The sequence below is a fragment of the Rhinolophus hipposideros genome, assembly GCF_964194185.1.
Source record: "Rhinolophus hipposideros genome assembly, chromosome: 1".
Classification (NCBI taxonomy): Eukaryota; Metazoa; Chordata; class Mammalia; order Chiroptera; family Rhinolophidae; genus Rhinolophus; species Rhinolophus hipposideros.
The window spans coordinates 55,205,533-55,223,217 of record NC_138047.1 but is presented as its reverse complement, the minus strand read 5'-3'; the positions used below and the strand labels follow the sequence as shown (position 1 = coordinate 55,223,217).

Here is a 17,685-nt window from a genome sequence, read left to right as displayed (position 1 = left end):
AGCAAAATGAACTGTATACCAAACACAGGACTGAACTCCTCTTATTTACTAAGCATTTTGTTAAATGAATTTGCTGAATTCAAGTTAGAAATAAAAAGTCACTGGTAAACAAATTGAAATTCAAACTGAACCTATGAGCTGAAAAATTTGAAAATATTTCAGAACCAAACCATAACCCAGAGTTCATTGGCTTTGATTCCCTGGTCGAAGTGACCTTTGACCATTGTATTTTCCAAATTGTCGGGGAAAAGAATGAAAATGACAGTTTTTCGAGAAGACTTTATCTTAGGCCTCAATTCCTTCCACATTACAACTTTAATCTCTAGTTTGTAAGGGATCACTGTCTACAGTCTCTTCTTTATAATGGTTATATTGGGGATGTTACTTTGAAAATAACTTTGAGGTCGACAGAAAGGGAAAATATTGTTTTTTTAAAGTAGTGACTATTTTCAAACAAAATCCTCTTCTTTCTTTTAGGGAAATCAGAAACAAAGGAGATATTCAATTTGGAGATAATGGAACAACAATATCTGCTGTTAGCAACAAGGCCTACGTTTTTGTACAAAACAAATCTGTTGGAGACCCTAAAATTGACTTAATTAGAACATTAAATATTCCTGCAGTGGTAAGTAAGCGCTTTAAGTATTAATACTATTATTGTGAATTTTAGCAGAAAGAAAAAAGCTAACTTAAGGCTCTTATGGCTTGACATTTAGGAACTATTAAGTTATGTTAAAGAATATACATATGTAAAAAAAAAAAAAATTTTGTCCCTTCCTTTCTTTAAAGTTCATGTTAGACATTTTTTGTTTTTTAAACTTTTGTTTACTTTCAGTGTGTTTTTCCAGGACTGATCCGCTCCAAGTCAAGCAGTTGTTTCAATCTAGTCTTGGAGGGCGCAGCTCACACTGGCCCATGTGGGGATCAAACCGGCAGCCTTGTTGTTAAAAGCACCCCGCTCTAACCAACTGAGCCAACCAGCTGCCCCGACACTTTTTTTTTTTAAGTCTTTCAAACAAAGTCTTTCAAATGGTGACAAAATGCAAACTTTAGGATTTCTTTCCCCCAACTTCTTGCCGTATGTTCAGGATCAGCACTTGTGGAAATAAATATGTCTCTAGGATTTTGGGGGTATAGCTAATAATTTTAAAAATATTTATTTGACCCTTGTTTTGGTTCAGAAACTCTAGCAATCGAATTTTCATACCACTTCTTAGTTTAGATTTCTATCTTGGATTTTTGCATTCTCAAAATATGTATTGACTGTTTTTCCCCATTCCAAATAATAGAGCCTGGTCTGTTGATTACAGCCTAGAGTGATTTCACTGGGCTCTGTTTATAATGGCAATATTCCATTTAATAATAACACACATGACACCCAGAAAACTTTACTATTCACCTACCCCAACCCACTCTGAGGCTCCCCCTCTCTTAGTGACCACCGTATATGCAGCTGGACACTCATGGTAGATCCAGGACTTAGAATTACATCCCAGATCTGGCCCTGCCAGGTTGCCTAGTTGTATAGGGTTTATTGGGGCCCAGCCTCTGGCCCCGATGGGGGGAGATAGCTCCACCTTGTGGCCAAAGATGCCAACGTACTCACAAGAGCTTTTCCCTTTCTTCCAGCATTGGGATAAAAGGCTGCGTGGGGATGCTAAACTCACACTTACAAAATGTAATACTGAGAAATGAAAGTAATTGAAGAGTCTTATTCTTGCACATGCAGCCTGAGAGGAGCTCGCTGGTTGATTTTTTCAGCTCTTGAATCTCAACATTTACATTTAAGTTTCCAGCCCCCTTTGCTGAAGGCTCAGTAGGAGAGTGGGGTGGGGATGCTGCTATCTGAATTTGCCTGTGCTTCTCAGACCGCCATGGTATGGACCCAGCAACGCTTCCTCCGGAAGATCATCGAAGCCCTGTTAAAGACCTATCAGCAGAATGTCTTTGTGACTCACACGGTGGACCATTTGCTCTGGGGCTACAAAGATGAGCTCTTGTCCCTCATCCACACTTTCAAACCTGAGATCTCACCCTATTTTGGCTTGTACTATGGGGTAAGTGGATTTTTTCTTTTCAGAGCCTCTTTGTTCTGCTGAGGGGGCCACGCCAGATTTCATCTTCACTGTGGGTCTCTTCTAGGAGAAGACCAAAGTTGCCTGGAATTCTAGATGTCTTGTAGAATATGTGAAATATAAGAGAGTGTTTTAGTAGGGGAAGAAAAGAACTCCCACAATTGCAACATGCTACCAGCACTGACTGTGAATGAGGGTAGCTATGAAAATACATAAGGTGTAGCTGTGCCATTAATCTGTGCAATCTTTCCAAGTATCATGAATTTCAGTGTTCAATTCCAAGTCTCATTTTGATGATTTGGGAACTAAACCCGTGGATCAGCCTGACAGAGACAAATAAGAAAGTAAATAGGGACATGATAGTCTGTTAGAGATGGCGCTACTTGTTAGATTTTCAAACATGTCATCTGTGAAAGATGCTGGATCATCGGAAACTTTATGTCTCCCTCATCTATGAGTCCTTATGCTTATAAGTGGAATTTTATGTCATTACTTGCAGATTTTACTTGCTTTGGTTCAAAACCAAAAATATCAGCATTCAAGTAATTATGATTTAAAGCATATGTTATTGCTGCCTATTTCAAATGAATTAAAATTAAAAGCAATATAAATACTACATTACACCTTCAGAAAAAAACTTGGGTAAAATGGCTGGTTGGGAGAAGAAACTGTTAGATTGAAGGTGAGATCTGGGATTGTGATGAATTTTCTCATCTTTAAATTTGTAGTTATTCTCTGGCTCTAATGATTCAAGAATCTCACCCTCATCATGTCATTTTCTCAGCATTTCAATTTCTCTATGGCACGTAGTGATAATACAGCCCCTGTGCTCTCAAGGGTATGCAAAACTTAGAAATTGTTCAAACAAAATAGGAAACAAGTTTTTGACATCTATGTAAGAGGTAAAGCTCAAAGGAGTAGGGTTCTGACAACTCTAAATCCTTCACTCTGGATTAGCAGATAGATAGATGTTCCCTAGAAGGTTCTGTCTTGTAGGAACCCAGCTTCCACAGGAGCCAAGGAAGCATTGTTTTTATTAAGCTGTGACTAAACCTTTCTTCTAGAATAATTCAGGAGAATGTCCTACAGAAATACAAAGTTTTCCTCAAGGCCCTTTTGGTCCCACTGGCTTCTGTCCATCTGCCAAGTAGATTCTACTCCTAATACCTCAGTATTTATCAGATAATTTTCTATTTATTTATTTATTTTTCAAGTACAGTTGACATTCAACTTTACCATAAGCTTTATATACACTTCTTCTTTATATCCTTAGTTATAGGCATTCTGTTCAGCTATTCTTCAAGTGGTTCTCAAAGGTGGTTGTTCTATAATTTAGTTGTAATTGTGACGTGGTTGTGGGAGGAGGTGAGCACAGCATTTGCCTACTCTGCCATCTTGACTGGACGTCCAGTTCCAGATAATTTTCATTGTATAGTGAGCTTTTTGTTTTTACTTTGTCAGACTTATAAATAATATCCTGATATATCTTTTTAAAATGTAACCCACATTTATAGATTGATTAAGAAATTGGCATTTTTGCTTTCCCATGGCAAGAATGTGTTGTTTTATTGTAACTATTTTTCCTTTCTGTGCCCTTGCCCTTTGCATTTCCTTGCAAGCACCACTGTATCTCCACAAGGCCCCATTAGTGAAAAGTCCTGTACAATCATTCAGTTAGATTTGTACCTTCAGTGCATTTCCCTCATCCAGGAAAAAAGCATGAGACTTAGAATCAGAGGGCCTAGATTTCCATTCTGATATCTTCATTTAATAACTATGGAACTGTTCTGAACCTCAATTTTATCATTTGTAACTAAAGACTCACACTTCAAAGGTAGTTTTGAAAAGGCTAAGTGAGAAGCCTGTAAAAGTGCTTCGCAAACTATGAACTGCAACACATTATTCTTTTTCTCCTCCATGACTTGATTTAAAAATGACACTGAATTAATATGAATGACTGGCATATGTTTCCATTTTGGAATAAAAAGACTCTCTATAGAGTTGTTGATTGAAAAAAAAATGTTTCTTGTTAAGTTTTTCATCTGCTCTGGCCAAATACTAACGCTTTAGCCAGTAGCACAAATGTTCACACTTGAGCCGCCATTCGTTCAGTGACTGGGATACATCTATATCCATCTATCTTTAGGGAGATTCATGTTAAGGAATTGGCATATGCCCTTGTGGGGGCTGGCAAGTGGCAAGTCTGAAATCCATAGGATAGGCTGGCGGGCAGGAAACTCAGGCAGGATTTCTATGTTGCAGTGTTGAGAATCCTTTTTTCCCCCAGGAAACCTCAGATTTTGTTTTTAAAGCCTTCGACTGATTTTATGAGTCTACCCCCATTATCGATGGTAATATTTTTTACTTACAGTCGACTGATTGTAAATGTTAATCACATCTACAAAGTACGGTAGACTAGTGTGTAACCAAACAACCAGGCACCATTGTGCAGCCAAGTTGACACATAAAATTAAGCATCACCTTACTTTAAATGATCATATTCACTTATTTTCAGAAAAATGGGACTAATGATGGAGACTATGTTTTTCTAACTGGAGAAGACAATTACCTTAACTTTTCAAAGATTGTAGAATGGAATGGAAAAACGTAAGTCTAATGATTTATCAATGCAATTATTTTTTCAATTTTCATTTAAACGAAATGTCCACTTATACATTATTTCAAAAAAATTTTAGCGCTGTCATTTTTTGGATGTGAAGTCTATAAATATGTAAAATATCTTTATAATTATTATTTTATAAGTCAAGATTGGGGTCCTGCACTTTCCAAGTTGAATATTAATGATTCATAGATTTGTCTGAATTACAAGCCAGTGAAAAGTTTCACTCTTTCACTTAGTCATCGCATGAAGTGTAGCTGCAACACAAATACTTTTCAAACCACTACTTCTTGTTTTGAGGGGAGCGAAGAGATTCTCTTTTTACTTTAATTTGGTCAGTGTGGATGGTTCGTGTGTTTTTCTCTAAAGATGATATACATTTGAGTTCAGTATTACAGTATTTCAAAAACATTTTTTATTTCAATATTTATAATGTAAATGAACTACTTCCAAAAAGGAGCAGAGGCAGCTTGTGATAAAGCTACGTACAAAACGAGGTAATTTTTTAAAGTTAGAAAAATGAGAAATCTTTGAGAGAAAGGGAGGCTCAGTTTTCAGGAAGCAAGAGGAGTTCTTTTCTTGAACATTAAAGTTACTTCTAAGATTCCCAGAAATACAGGCCCAGAACTGGTGTGGTGTACTTACAGGCAGCTCTCTGTATTATCCTCACAACGTTTCTGTAAATCTCAAACTATTTTTAAATAAATAGTTTGTGTACATTTTATGTTATCACTCATATTCATAAATACCTATTTGTGTACATACACACACACACACACATACACACACACACACACACACACATCCCTGAAAGAACATATAAGACACTGGCAACAGTGTGACTTCTGCACAGGGGAACTGGATGACTGGGGTACTAGACTGGCAGGGACATTTACTTGTAAACAGGGCATAGCTGGATTTTGTTTTAAACCCAATTTGTTATTTTCTTTCCAGTCTTTTAATAGGAGAGTTTAACCCTTTTATTATACATGTTATAATTACTGATACATTTATGATACAATGAAACATTATTTAATATATTTGGACTTATTATTTTCTGGTTTATGTCTATTCTATCCTTAAATTTTTGTGATTTATATTTAACAATATTTTCTTTCTTTTTTTAAATTTATTGGGGTGACAATTGTTAATGAAATTACATAATTTCAGGTGTACAATTTTGTATTACATCATCTATATATCCCATTGTGTGTTCACCACCCAGAGTCAGTTCTCCTTCCATCACCATATATTTGATCCCCCTTACCCTCATCTCCCTCCCCACACCCCCCTTACCCTCTGGTAACCACTAAACTATTGTCTGTGTCAATGAGTTCTTGTTTCTCATTTGTTTGTCTTGTTCTTTTGTTGTTTTTGGTTTACATACCACATATAAGTGAAATCATAGGGTTCTCTGCTTTTTCTGTCTGACTTATTTCTCTTAGCATTATATTCTCAAGATCCATCCATGTTGTCACAAATGTTCCTATAGCATCTTTCCTTACCGCCAAATAGTATTCCATTGTGTATATATACCACAACTTCTTTATCCATTCATCTGTCGAAGGACATTTTGGTTGTTTCTATGTCTTGGCCACCGTAAACAAAGCTGCAATGAACATTGGAGCACACGTGTCTTTATGTATAAATGTTTTCAAATTTTTTTGGTAGATACCCAGGAGAGGGATTGCTGGGTCATATGGTAATTCTATTCGTAATTCTTTGAGGAACCTCCACACTGCCTTCCATAACAGCTGCACCAGTCTGCATTCCCACCAACAGTGTATGAGGGTTCCTTTTTCTCCACAGCCTCTCCAACACTTGTTACTATTTGTCTTGTTGATGATAGCCATTCTGACTGGGGTGAGGTGATATCTCATTGTGGTTTTTATTTGCATTTCTCTGATGATTAGTGATGTTGAGCATTTTTTCATATGTCTATTTGCCATTTGTATGTCCTCTTTGGAGAAATGTCTCTTCAGGTCCTCTGCCCATTTTTCAATTGGGTTGTTTGTTTTTTTGTTGTTGAGCTTCATGAGTTCCTTGTATATTTTGGATATTACCCCTTATCGGAGGCACTGTTTGCAAAAATCTTCTCCCATTCAGTCGGTTGCCTCTTTATTTTGTCGATGGTTTCTTTTGCTGTGCAGAAGTTTTTAAGTTTCATATAGTCGCATTCGTTTATTTTAGCTTTTACTTCCATTGCCTTTGGAGTCAAATTCATAAAATGCTCTTTGAACCCAAGGTCCATAAGTTTAGAACCTATGTTTTCTTCTATGCAGTTTATTGTGTCAGGTCTTATGCTTAAGTCTTTGATCCATTTTGAATTAATTTTGGTACTTGGTGACAGATAGTAGTCCAGTTTCATTCTCTTGCACGTGGCTATCCAATTCTGCCAGCACCATTTATTGAAGAGGCTGTTTTTCTTCCATTGTGTTTTTTTAGCTTCTTTGTCAAAAATTATCTGCCCATATTTATGTGGTTTTATTTCTGGGTTCTCAATTCTATTCCATTGGTCTATGTGTCTGTTTTTCTGCCAATACCATGCTGTTTTGATTATTGCAGCCCTGTAGTACAAGCTAAAGTCACGGAGTGTGATACCTCCAGCATTGTTCTTTTTTCTTAAGACTGCGTTGGCTATTCAGGGTCTTTTGTGGTTCCAAACAAACCTGATGATTTTTTGTTCTATTTCTTTAAAAAATGCCATTGGGATTTTAATGGGGATTGCATTAAATCTGTATATTGCTTTGGGTAATATGGCCATTTTAACTATGTTAATTCTTCCAATCCATGAACACAGAATGTATTTCCATTTCTTTGTGTCTTCTTCAATTTCTTTCAAAAATGTCTTATAGTTTTTAGCGTATAGGTCTTTTACATCCTTGGTTAAGTTTATTCCTAGGTATTTTATTCTTTTTGCTGCAATTGCAAAGGGAATTGTTTTTTCTATTTCTTTTTCTGAGATTTCATTGCTAGTATATAAGAATGCAATGGACTTTTGTACGTTGATTTTGTAGCCAGCAACTTTACTGTATTCGTTGATTGTTTCTAATAGCTTTTTGGTGGAGTCTTTAGGGTTTTCTATATATAGCATCATGTCATCTGCAAAGAGTGATAGTTTAACTTCTTCATTCCCAATTTGGATGCCTTTTATTTCTTTCTCTTGCCTGATGGATCTGGCAAAGACTTCCAACACTATGTTGAAAAGCAGAGGTGATAGGGGACAGCCCTGTCGTGTTCCTGAACATAGAGCAAAGGGCTTCAGTTTTTCACCATTAATTATGAGATTAGCTGAGGGCTTGTCATAGATGGCCTTTATTATGTTAAGGTATTTTCCTTCTATACCTATTTTATTAAGTGTTTTAATCATAAATGGATGTTGTATCTTGTCAAATGCTTTTTCTGCATCAATTGGTATAAGCATATGATTTTTGTCCTTTGTTTTGTTTGTGTAATGTATCACATTGATGGATTTGCAGATGTTGAACCATCCTTGTGCCCCGGGGATGAACCCCACTTGGTCGTGATGAATAATCTTTTTAATGCGTTGCTGTATTCAATTTGCTAGAATTTTGTTTAGGATTTTTGCATCAGTATTAATCAGATATATTGGTCTAGAGTTTTCTTTTTTTGTGTTGTCCTTATCAGGTTTTGGTATCAGGGTAATGTTGGCCTCATAAAATGAGTTAGGGAGTACTGTCTCTTCTTCAATTTTTTGGAAGAGTTTGAGCAGGATTGGTATTAGATCCTCTTTGAAGGTTTGGTAGAATTCACTAGTGAAGCCATCTGGTCCCGGACTTTTGCTTTTGGGAAGGTTTTGGATAACTGATTCAATTTCGTTACTGGTGATCGGTCTGTTTAGATTTTCGAGTTCTTCATGGTTAAGCCTTGGAAGGCTATATGTTTCTAAGAACTTGTCCATTTCTTCTAGGTTATTGAATTTGGTGGCATATAGTCCTTCATAGTATTCTTGGATAATCCTTTGTATTTCTGTGGTGTCCGTGATAACTTCCCCTTTTTCATTTCTGATTTTGTTAATTAGTGTCTTCTCTCTTTTTATCTTAGTGAGTCTAGACAAGGGTTTGTCAATTTTGTTAATCTTTTCAAAGAACCAGCTCTTTGTCACATTAATTTTTTCTATTGTCTTTTTGTTCTCTATTTCATTTAGTTCTGCTTTGATTTTTGTTATTTCCTTTCTTCTGCTGACCTTGGGTTTCACTTGTTCTTCTTTTTCTAGTTCTTTAAGGTGTAACATGAGGTTATTTATTTGGGATTTTTCTTGTTTCTTGAGATAGGCCTGTAATGATATAAATTTCTCTCTTAAAACTGCTTTCGCTGCATCCCAAAAATTTTGGTAGGATGTATTTTCATTGTCATTTGTTTCTATGTATCTTTTGATCTCTCCTCTAATTTCTTCTTTGACCCAGTCGTTCTTTAAAAGTATGTTGTTTAATCTCCATGTGTTTGTGTTTTTTCCTGCTTTCTTTTCGCAGTTGATATCCAATTTCAAAGCCTTGTGATCAGAGAATATGCGTGGTATGATTTCAATCTTCTTAAATTTGCTGAGGCTGCTTTTATGTCCCAATATATGTTCTATCCTTGAGAATGTTCCATGTACACTCGAAAAGAATGTATAGTCTGATGTTTTAGAATGAAGTGCTCTATATATGTCAATGATGTCCATTTCATCTAATGTGTCATTTAGGCCTGCTATTTCGTTATTTATTTTCTGTTTGGATGATCTATCCATAGCTTTCAATGATGTATTTAAGTCCCCTAGTATAATTGTGTTTTGGTCAATTTCTCCCTTTAGTTCTGTTAGTAGTTGCTTGGTATATTTCGGTGCTCTCTGATTGGGGGCATAAATATTGATGACTGTTATGTCTTCTTGTTGTATAGTCCCCTTTACCATTATGAAATGTCCATCTTTGTCTCTTGTTATCTTTTTCACCCTGAAGTCTGTTTCATCTGATATCATTATGGCTACACTTGATTTTCTCTGGGTACCATTTGCTTGGAGTGTCAATTTCCACCCTTTCACTTTGAGTCTATGCATGTCCTTATAGCTGAGATGTGTCTCTTGGAGACAGCATATGGTTGGGTTTAGTTTTTTGATCCAATCTGCTACTCTGTGTCTTTTTATTGGTGAGTTCAGTCCATTTACATTTAGGGTGATTATTGATATGTGAGGATTTCCTGTCATTCTATCTTTAGTTTTCTGGTAAGGCTGTGTCCCCATTGTTTCTCTGCCTTTTTGTTGTTGTCTATTATTTCTGTGTGGTGGTATTCTATGATGTTTCCCTCTGTTTCTTCTTTTATTACAGTATATATTTCAGTTCTGGATTTTTTTTGAGTGGTTACCCTTAAGTTTATGTAAAAGACAGTTTGATATGTAGAGTATTCCATTTTCTTCAGCCTGCTTACTTTCTCCATTCCCATATTCTGGTTCAGGCCTTTACTCTCTCCCTTTTTACGTTTTGGTTGCCACAAATTGTCCCTGTTGATGGTGGTAGAATAGCCTCCTTTAGTATTTCTTGTAGTGCAGGTCGTATATTAGAAAATTCCCTCAGCTTCTGTATGTCTGGAAAGGTCTTTATTCCTCCTTCATATCTAAAGGATATCTTTGCTGGTTATATTATTCTTGGCTCATACTTTCTCTCTTTCAATAGTTTGAATATTTGGTTCCACTCCCTCTTGGCTTGTAGAGTTTCTGCTGAAAAATCTGATGATAATCTAATGGGCTTTCCTTTGTAGGTTACCGTCTTCTTTTCCCTGGCTGTCTTGAAGATTCTTTCTTTAGCATTGATTTTAGACAGCTTCAATACAATGTGCCTTGGAGAAGGCATGTTGGGATTGAGGTAATTAGGTGTTCTATTTGCTTCTTGGATTCGAGGATCCAGTTCTGTCCACAAGTTTGGGAAGTTCTCATCAACAATTTGTTTGAATATATTCTCTGTTCCCTTCTCTCTTTCTTCTCCTTCTGGTATGCCCATTATTCTTATATTGCTCTTTCTGATAGTCAGAAAGTTCTTGTAGAGTTCTTTCATTTCTTTTAAGTCTCAAGTCTCTTTCTTCTTCCATCTGTGTAATTTCCAGGTTTCTATCTTCGATGTCACTGTTTCTTTCCTCCATCTGGTCAACTCTACTACCTAAGCTGGTTATTTCATTCTTAATTTCTTCTATTGAGTTCTTAATCTCCAGAAATTCCATTTGGTTCTTTTTAAAAATTTCACTCTCTTTTGTAAAATGCTCATGTTGTTCTTTGATTGCATTTCTGAGTTCATTAAATTGCCTTTCTGTGTTTTCTTGCATCTCGTTGAGTTTTTTCAGAACTGCAATCTTGAATTATCTGTCATTTAAGTCACTTATTTCCATATCTTTAAGTTCCTTTTCTGGAGACTTTTCACTTTCTTTCTGAGCTGTCTTGTTGCCTTGGTTATTCATGGCAATTACTGATTTATTATTTCTCTTCCTAGACATCTACAGGAGTGGCTTCTGCAACAGGTTGATAGGAAGATGTCTTTCTTTTGTTTTCCAATACTTGTTGGTAGAATGCTTTATTTTCTCTCTGACTGCAGCCTTTTTTTTTCCTCTCTCACACAGTAGTGCTATGTTTTCTCTGCACTATTCCAGCTTCTCACACAATGGGGGGATTCCCTGGGAGACGGGCTTCTCCTCTGTTAACAGTTCGCCTGGATCATAGGGTGCCACGTCCCTGTGGGGGTGCGGAGAGCTTTTCAAGTTCCAAATCTCTTTCTGCACCAGATTCAGAGCCCGTATGTTTCAGCAGTTCTGTTTACTTCTGCAGGGATCTGCCCAGATAGGTGGAGCCAGGGGTGGGTGAGTTGTGAGAGGTGGCCCAGAGCAGTGGCGGCGACCACCACCACAGCTGGTCCTGCTTCCACAGCTCCCTCCTTTTTGCCGGAACTAGTTGGGCTGCAAATCTGTGTCTGCGGTCCACAGTTCTCAGAACAGCAAATATTCTGTTCTTTTGATCTGACACTGCTACTATTCAGCTTCTAGCACCGGGCAAGTGGGGGCCGGGCGAGCTCTTGGAAGATAGGGAGTGGGCGGCTAGTCTCAGTGCCTAAGGCTTCCATTCTCTGCTCGGCAGTGAGGGCTTAAACCACTGTTTTCAGCCTTTTTCCCTCAGTCTTTTCTCCGAGGTCTCTGCCGTGAGCGTTGGGTTCAGCCGTGTTATATGCTGCCCCTCAGCCCTGTGGGCCATACGCGGAGCCCTAGCAGTCCAAGTTCTTCCCACTCCTGCAGCTGCGGTAGTTCTGGGATGCAGCGAGCTCGGAGCACTGAGCTAGGTCTGTGTCCTGAGCCCGAGCTGCTCCATCTCTGCACTTCTCCCTTCCCTCCTCCCCTACTCGAGCGATTCGCCCACCTTTAGGTGAATTCAGTAGTGGGCCTCTTCGTCTTGCCTGTCTGCTGTGCACGGAGTCCTCTGTGGAGTTATTGTTGTTCGATTAGTTGTAAATTCCAGGGGAGCTTTACAGAGGCTCACCTCACGCTGCCATTTTGATGACGTCTCCTAACAATATTTTCTTAACAAAATCTAAAGCTATCTCTTGTCTCTCTTCTTCTAAACAGGACAATAACTTTCTTCATTTCTTAACACATACACACAGCTTCCGGGTTATTCTTGTTTACAACTTGTCTACAACCTTTTTAGGAAGCCAAATATAAGTAAAAAGTTCATTTTTAATGGTAAATACATAATTAAGTACCAACATATTTTATTATTTCTTTTTTCCCCCTCTCACATCTTTACCTTGGGTTTAATCTTCTTTGCTGAAGATTATCCATTTATATAGTGGCTCTCAACCAGAGGCAGTTTTGTGCCCCCAGGGGACATTTATTGATGTCTGGACACATTTTTGGTTCTCGCAGCTGTGGGTGGGGGGGTGCTGCAACTGGCATCTACTGGGTAGAGACCTGACGTACTGCTAAACATCCTACAGTGTACCAGGCAGTCCCTCCACAAAGAATGATCAGGCTCAAAACGTTAATAGGTTGAGAAACCCTGCATCAGTAGTCCTTTCAGTAAGGATTCCATGGATGGTAAACTTCCTTAGACTTGCATATTTTAAAATGTCTATATTTCACTCTCAGTTTTGAATGACTTTAGTTAGGTATAGAATTCTAGGTTGACAGTTCAAAATGATGACGAATATTACTCTGTTGACTTTTGATGTCTTAGCTTTTTCCTTGGTTTTTTGCAGTTTTGCTACAACATATCCACATTTGAATTTATTTGTATTTATCCTGTTTGGCCCTTGGGACATACTTTAAATCCAAAGCCTCATATCTTTCTTAAATTTTGAAAAACTTCCAGAAATTACCTCTTAACTTATTGCTTTTCTGTTGTTTGCTCTATTCTTACCCCAACTAAAAAAAAAAAACTATTGAACATTTATTGGACCCTCTCTATTTTCTGTATTTTAAGCCTTTCATTTTTTATTTTTCTGGGCTTATATTTATATAAATTCCTTAGAATCAATGGTCTCTCCAGTTATGTACAATTAAAAGTTTTGTATATATTGAGTTTTTTTCCCAAACACTATTTTTATTCCCATGATTTCTATTTTTTCTTTTTTGGATCTTTCTACCCTTGTTTCATTCTTTCCTTTTAATAATTTGCCATTCATCTCTAAGGATGTTATTCTTTTCTTTAATCTTTGAGGATACTAAACAGCATATTTATTTATGTTATTAGCCAAGTTGTTCAATTATTTTAATTTCTTCTAAAATGAATTCATCTTCTCATTGTTGATTTTGTTGCCTGTCTTTTAGTGTAAGTTTCTTTTTAAAAAAAATGTTGATTTATAGAATTATTTTAGTTGGGAAGCCCACTGGCTAAACTATACTTTTACTGATTGTGAAGTCAACTCAATATTAAGCTTTCTTGACACCTACGAAAAGACCCCCATTAATTTTGGAACAGGGAACTGTTCTGAGGAGAGACAGAGTTAATACTCTGTCATGAACACTAAAGAGGTAAACATAGCTATCCAGAGTTTGTCTACCAGTGGGCTGGCTTTGAACAAGGCTATTGTTAATGCCAAATTGGATCACTGTTTTAAGTAAATGGATATTTCTGAACTTCTGTGGAGGATACTCTTTTTCAAGGAAGGAAAGAGGGATTTTTGGCTATTGCCCGTATCAAAATGGATTCAGGGGTAAGGGACCTATTTTCCCCCAACTTGATCCAATCCCTAACCAATATCACCCTTGAGATTCAATGGGTAGCCAGCTCCCAGTGGAGTTTTAAAAAATCCTGACCATTAGGGAAAAAAATCTGAAGTCACATTTGATCTTCTTGACTCTTGCTTGTGCTTATCAATTACAGGTCACTTGATTGGTGGACAACAGACAGGTGCAATATGATTAATGGAACAGACGGAGATACTTTTCACCCATTAATAACCAAAGACGAAGTACTTTACGTCTTTCCATCTGATTTTTGCAGGTAAGAACTTTAAAAACAGGCACTTTGATTGCTAGACCACTAAAAGTGTGAGGAATATATGTAGCCACACTTATTAGGCGTGCATATTCATGTTTAATCAATGATAAATGATGATGGCATATTGAGAGACAATGTAGAGTAGTGGTTGACAGCACAGACCACTGAACCGACTGCATTGGTTTGAATACTGGTTCTACCACTTACGGCTGTGTGACCTTGAGAAAGTTATTTAACCACTCTGTGTCTTACTTTCCTCATTTTTAAAATAAGGATAAAAATAGTTGCCTACCTTGGGAGTTATTAAAAGGACAAATGAGTTACTGTTAGTAAAATCATAGCCCAGGGCCTGTCACACTGAATAATATTAAGTGTTTGCTCTTAGTTACTATGAAATTCTCTATCAAGCACTAAATTTTACTTGGTCTTTTTCCAGTGAACAGGTAATCTCTATATAGAAGATAAATAAGTCATACTGTTGTTCATAGTTCAGAGTTTATAGGTATTTGCTTAACTATAACCTTGCCATTGATCATATCTTGCCCTGTAATCTCTCCCTCTCTCCTGTCCACTCTTTCTCTACAAACGAACATGATTTACTCTTTGTGGGAAGAAGGCATCATGCTCTACACCCTGTTTCCCATCTCGCCATCATCCACTGTGCCTTCTCTCACTCATCACCCTTGAACTGCTTAAATGAGTGGCTGACTCGAAGCCTCCACTTCCTCTCCCACTCACTCCTATAAGGCTTTTTATGAAACTTCTCAAAATCAGAAATGGCTTAGTCTCATTTGATACTGTTGATTCAATATTCTCAAGAATTGCTATTCTTCTGGTGTTTCATATCTCACATAATTGCACTACCTACCCAGTCAGCCCTGCCAGAAACACTGGTGACACTGTAAATCTTCCTCCTCTTTTGTATTTAATCAGACACCAAATGCTATCGATTCCTCCTCAGAAATAACTCTTGCATTCACCTATCCCTCTCTGACCTCACTATCTGTGCCATGGTTTAGACCCTTTCCATCTCACATACAGAATAGCACAGTCACCTTTTAGCTGGCTGCTCCATTCAGTAAATATTTGTGAAAGGACTGAAGGAAGAGAAAATGCATTTGAGTGCAATTGAGTGAGACAAGGGAACTTAGAAGGACAGTAGGAGGTTTTTTTTTGTTTTGTCTTGTTTTTTTAAAAATTTGGCACAGAGGAAACACATTCCTATCTGGTACAACCACTTTGAAGAACCATTTAGAATGTTTAGTAAAGCCAAAGATGTGTGAACTTCATAATTCTGCACTTCTGTCCTACGTAGATTCCCCAACCTGAAGAACTCTTGTGGATACATGCAAGGAAACATAGAAATGTTCATTGCTACACTGTTTGTAGTAGTGAAAAACTGGAAGCAATCTAAGTGCTTATAAAAAGGAGGACATAAATAAATTCTGGTGTATTCATAAGATGGAATATCATATAGGATATAAAGTATAAGAACCAGAGCTATGTACATTAATGTAAAAATGTCTTTAAAATATAATGTTGAATGAAGAAGCAAGTTACAGAAAGAGAATATGGTATACTATTTATTAATACTTAAAAATAGCACATAGTGCCACATATTGTTTATGAATATTCACATATGTAAAAGCAAAAAAAAAAAACCTGCTTGGGAAAAGTAAACCCCAAATTCAGGATTGTGGTTCCTACAGCGACGCAGAGAGGGACCAGAATCGGGAATGTTATACAGAGAGCTTCAGTTGTATCTATATTTTTCTGTTTATCTGAGTGTATGTGTTATAAAAGGTATTTATTATATTTTCTCTATTTTTCTGTTTGCCTAAAATATTTCATTTTAAAAAATGCTGCAGTGGTGGGATGTGCAGTGCCAGGCAATCCCATGTTATTCACAGTCCTATGAGACGTATCCCACCTCTGGTTCAAAGACGAAAAAGTGAGGCGCAGAAAACAATTTCTCTCGGCCTTTAAATGAAGGGCTTAAGGATTAGTTAAAACAACGCACCTGTGTATTGAACGCGCTTTGTCGGTTACAGGTTGCCCCCCTCCTCCACTATCTGAAAGCAGAGCGTTCCCATGACACCTTTCGTAAGCCGATTTGGCATAAAGCAAAGAAGCAATTACTACCACTAACTTATATGGACAAAAATTTTGAGCATTGCTTGACACAAAAAATAACCTACCAAATACACTTAATTACATCCAGTTTTCTACATGAAGCCTAACAGCTTACGAGCTGTCAGGCCTTTCTGATATCTTAGGACACATGTAGCTAATAGATCGAGTGAAAGCACAGATACTCACAGACACAGTTCAAAGCTCTGGGCTTGAGGCTGAGATGCTGGGAGGAGTTCCCTGGAAGGAGCTTGGCGGGGCCACTTTCCTTGCTTGGGGTGCGCACTGCCTCTAAGTGGCTGGCTGCAAAACAAATGCTGAATATTATTTTCACTTTTTGCCTTTATTCATAATGGCGAAAATCCTCTTTGGATTTCTTTTTGATTATAAAAAACAGGTGCTAATGTAGGTGTTTTGTAAAAGGAAGGTGATGTAATGCGAGCTTTTGAAAAGCGGGGGATACCTGTACTCACGGGCTACGCAAACATGGGTGGTTAGTATTTTATTCGATCACTGTTTGAAACTCCCTAACGACTGAAGGCAGAATTATGTTGACCATTGAAATGAATGACTGGGGCAAAATGTGGAAACTATTTTTATTTGGGGAAAATGGGTATCAAGGTATATGATACTCTAACCAAATATCTGTCTACCAGAGCACTTTGCCAGGCCTTGGGAATCTCCAGGCCAAGCCCTGCACCACCTCTTCTGCTTTGGCTTTGCCTTTGCTTTACCCTTGCTTCCTTCTCTTTGCTTCTGCCTCAGCCATGCTGACACGTGTCCCTGCTGGTCTGAACCACTCTTAATTTCTTTCAAGCTCAGTCTCCATTCTATATGTCACCTGGATGTTCTACCACACATTATGCTTTTTTCTTGGCACTGCTTGGATATTATCATACTTGCTACCTCTGAAACATCTTTCCTTACAGTTCATCTTCTACTGTAGTATATATTAAATGGGCTGAGCTCCTTTCCAACTTTCTTTTGCGTCTTTCTTGTTCACTTACCCCCTAAGCTTTTAGCCCTGTTGTACCTGAGAACTGTTGCTAACTTCCTGATCAGGCCAGGTGGTGCTGCCTGGAGCCCACACTGACTTTTCGTTCTCACTTCCTAACAGGTCACTATATATAACTTTCAGTGACTTTGAGAGCGTAGAGGGACTGCCTGCCTTTCGGTATAAGGTGCCTGAAGAAATATTAGCCAATACCTCAGACAATGCCGGCTTCTGTATACCTACAGGAAACTGCCTGGGCTCAGGAGTTCTGAATGTCAGCGTCTGCAAGAACGGTAAGAGACGATAGGAGTAGGAGTGTTTGGAATGCAGGATTGGTGTTCTTCAACAAACAGTGCTGTCAGCCCAACAGAAAGAACGGTTCTGACCTTTCAAC

At 37.7% G+C, this 17,685-nt stretch overlaps 1 protein-coding gene across 1 annotated transcript in view; it reads left to right on the top strand.

Annotated features, from left to right (window-relative positions):
- The window catches only part of SCARB2 (scavenger receptor class B member 2), a 61,173-nt gene that overhangs the window by 30,779 nt on the left and 12,709 nt on the right, over positions 1–17,685 (top strand). The window contains exons 3-7 of the mRNA XM_081053904.1: positions 478–625; positions 1,869–2,057; positions 4,591–4,682; positions 14,051–14,170; positions 17,415–17,584. Coding sequence (XP_080910030.1) covers positions 478–625; positions 1,869–2,057; positions 4,591–4,682; positions 14,051–14,170; positions 17,415–17,584 — 719 coding nt within the window. The remainder of the gene's footprint in view (positions 1–477; positions 626–1,868; positions 2,058–4,590; positions 4,683–14,050; positions 14,171–17,414; positions 17,585–17,685) is intronic.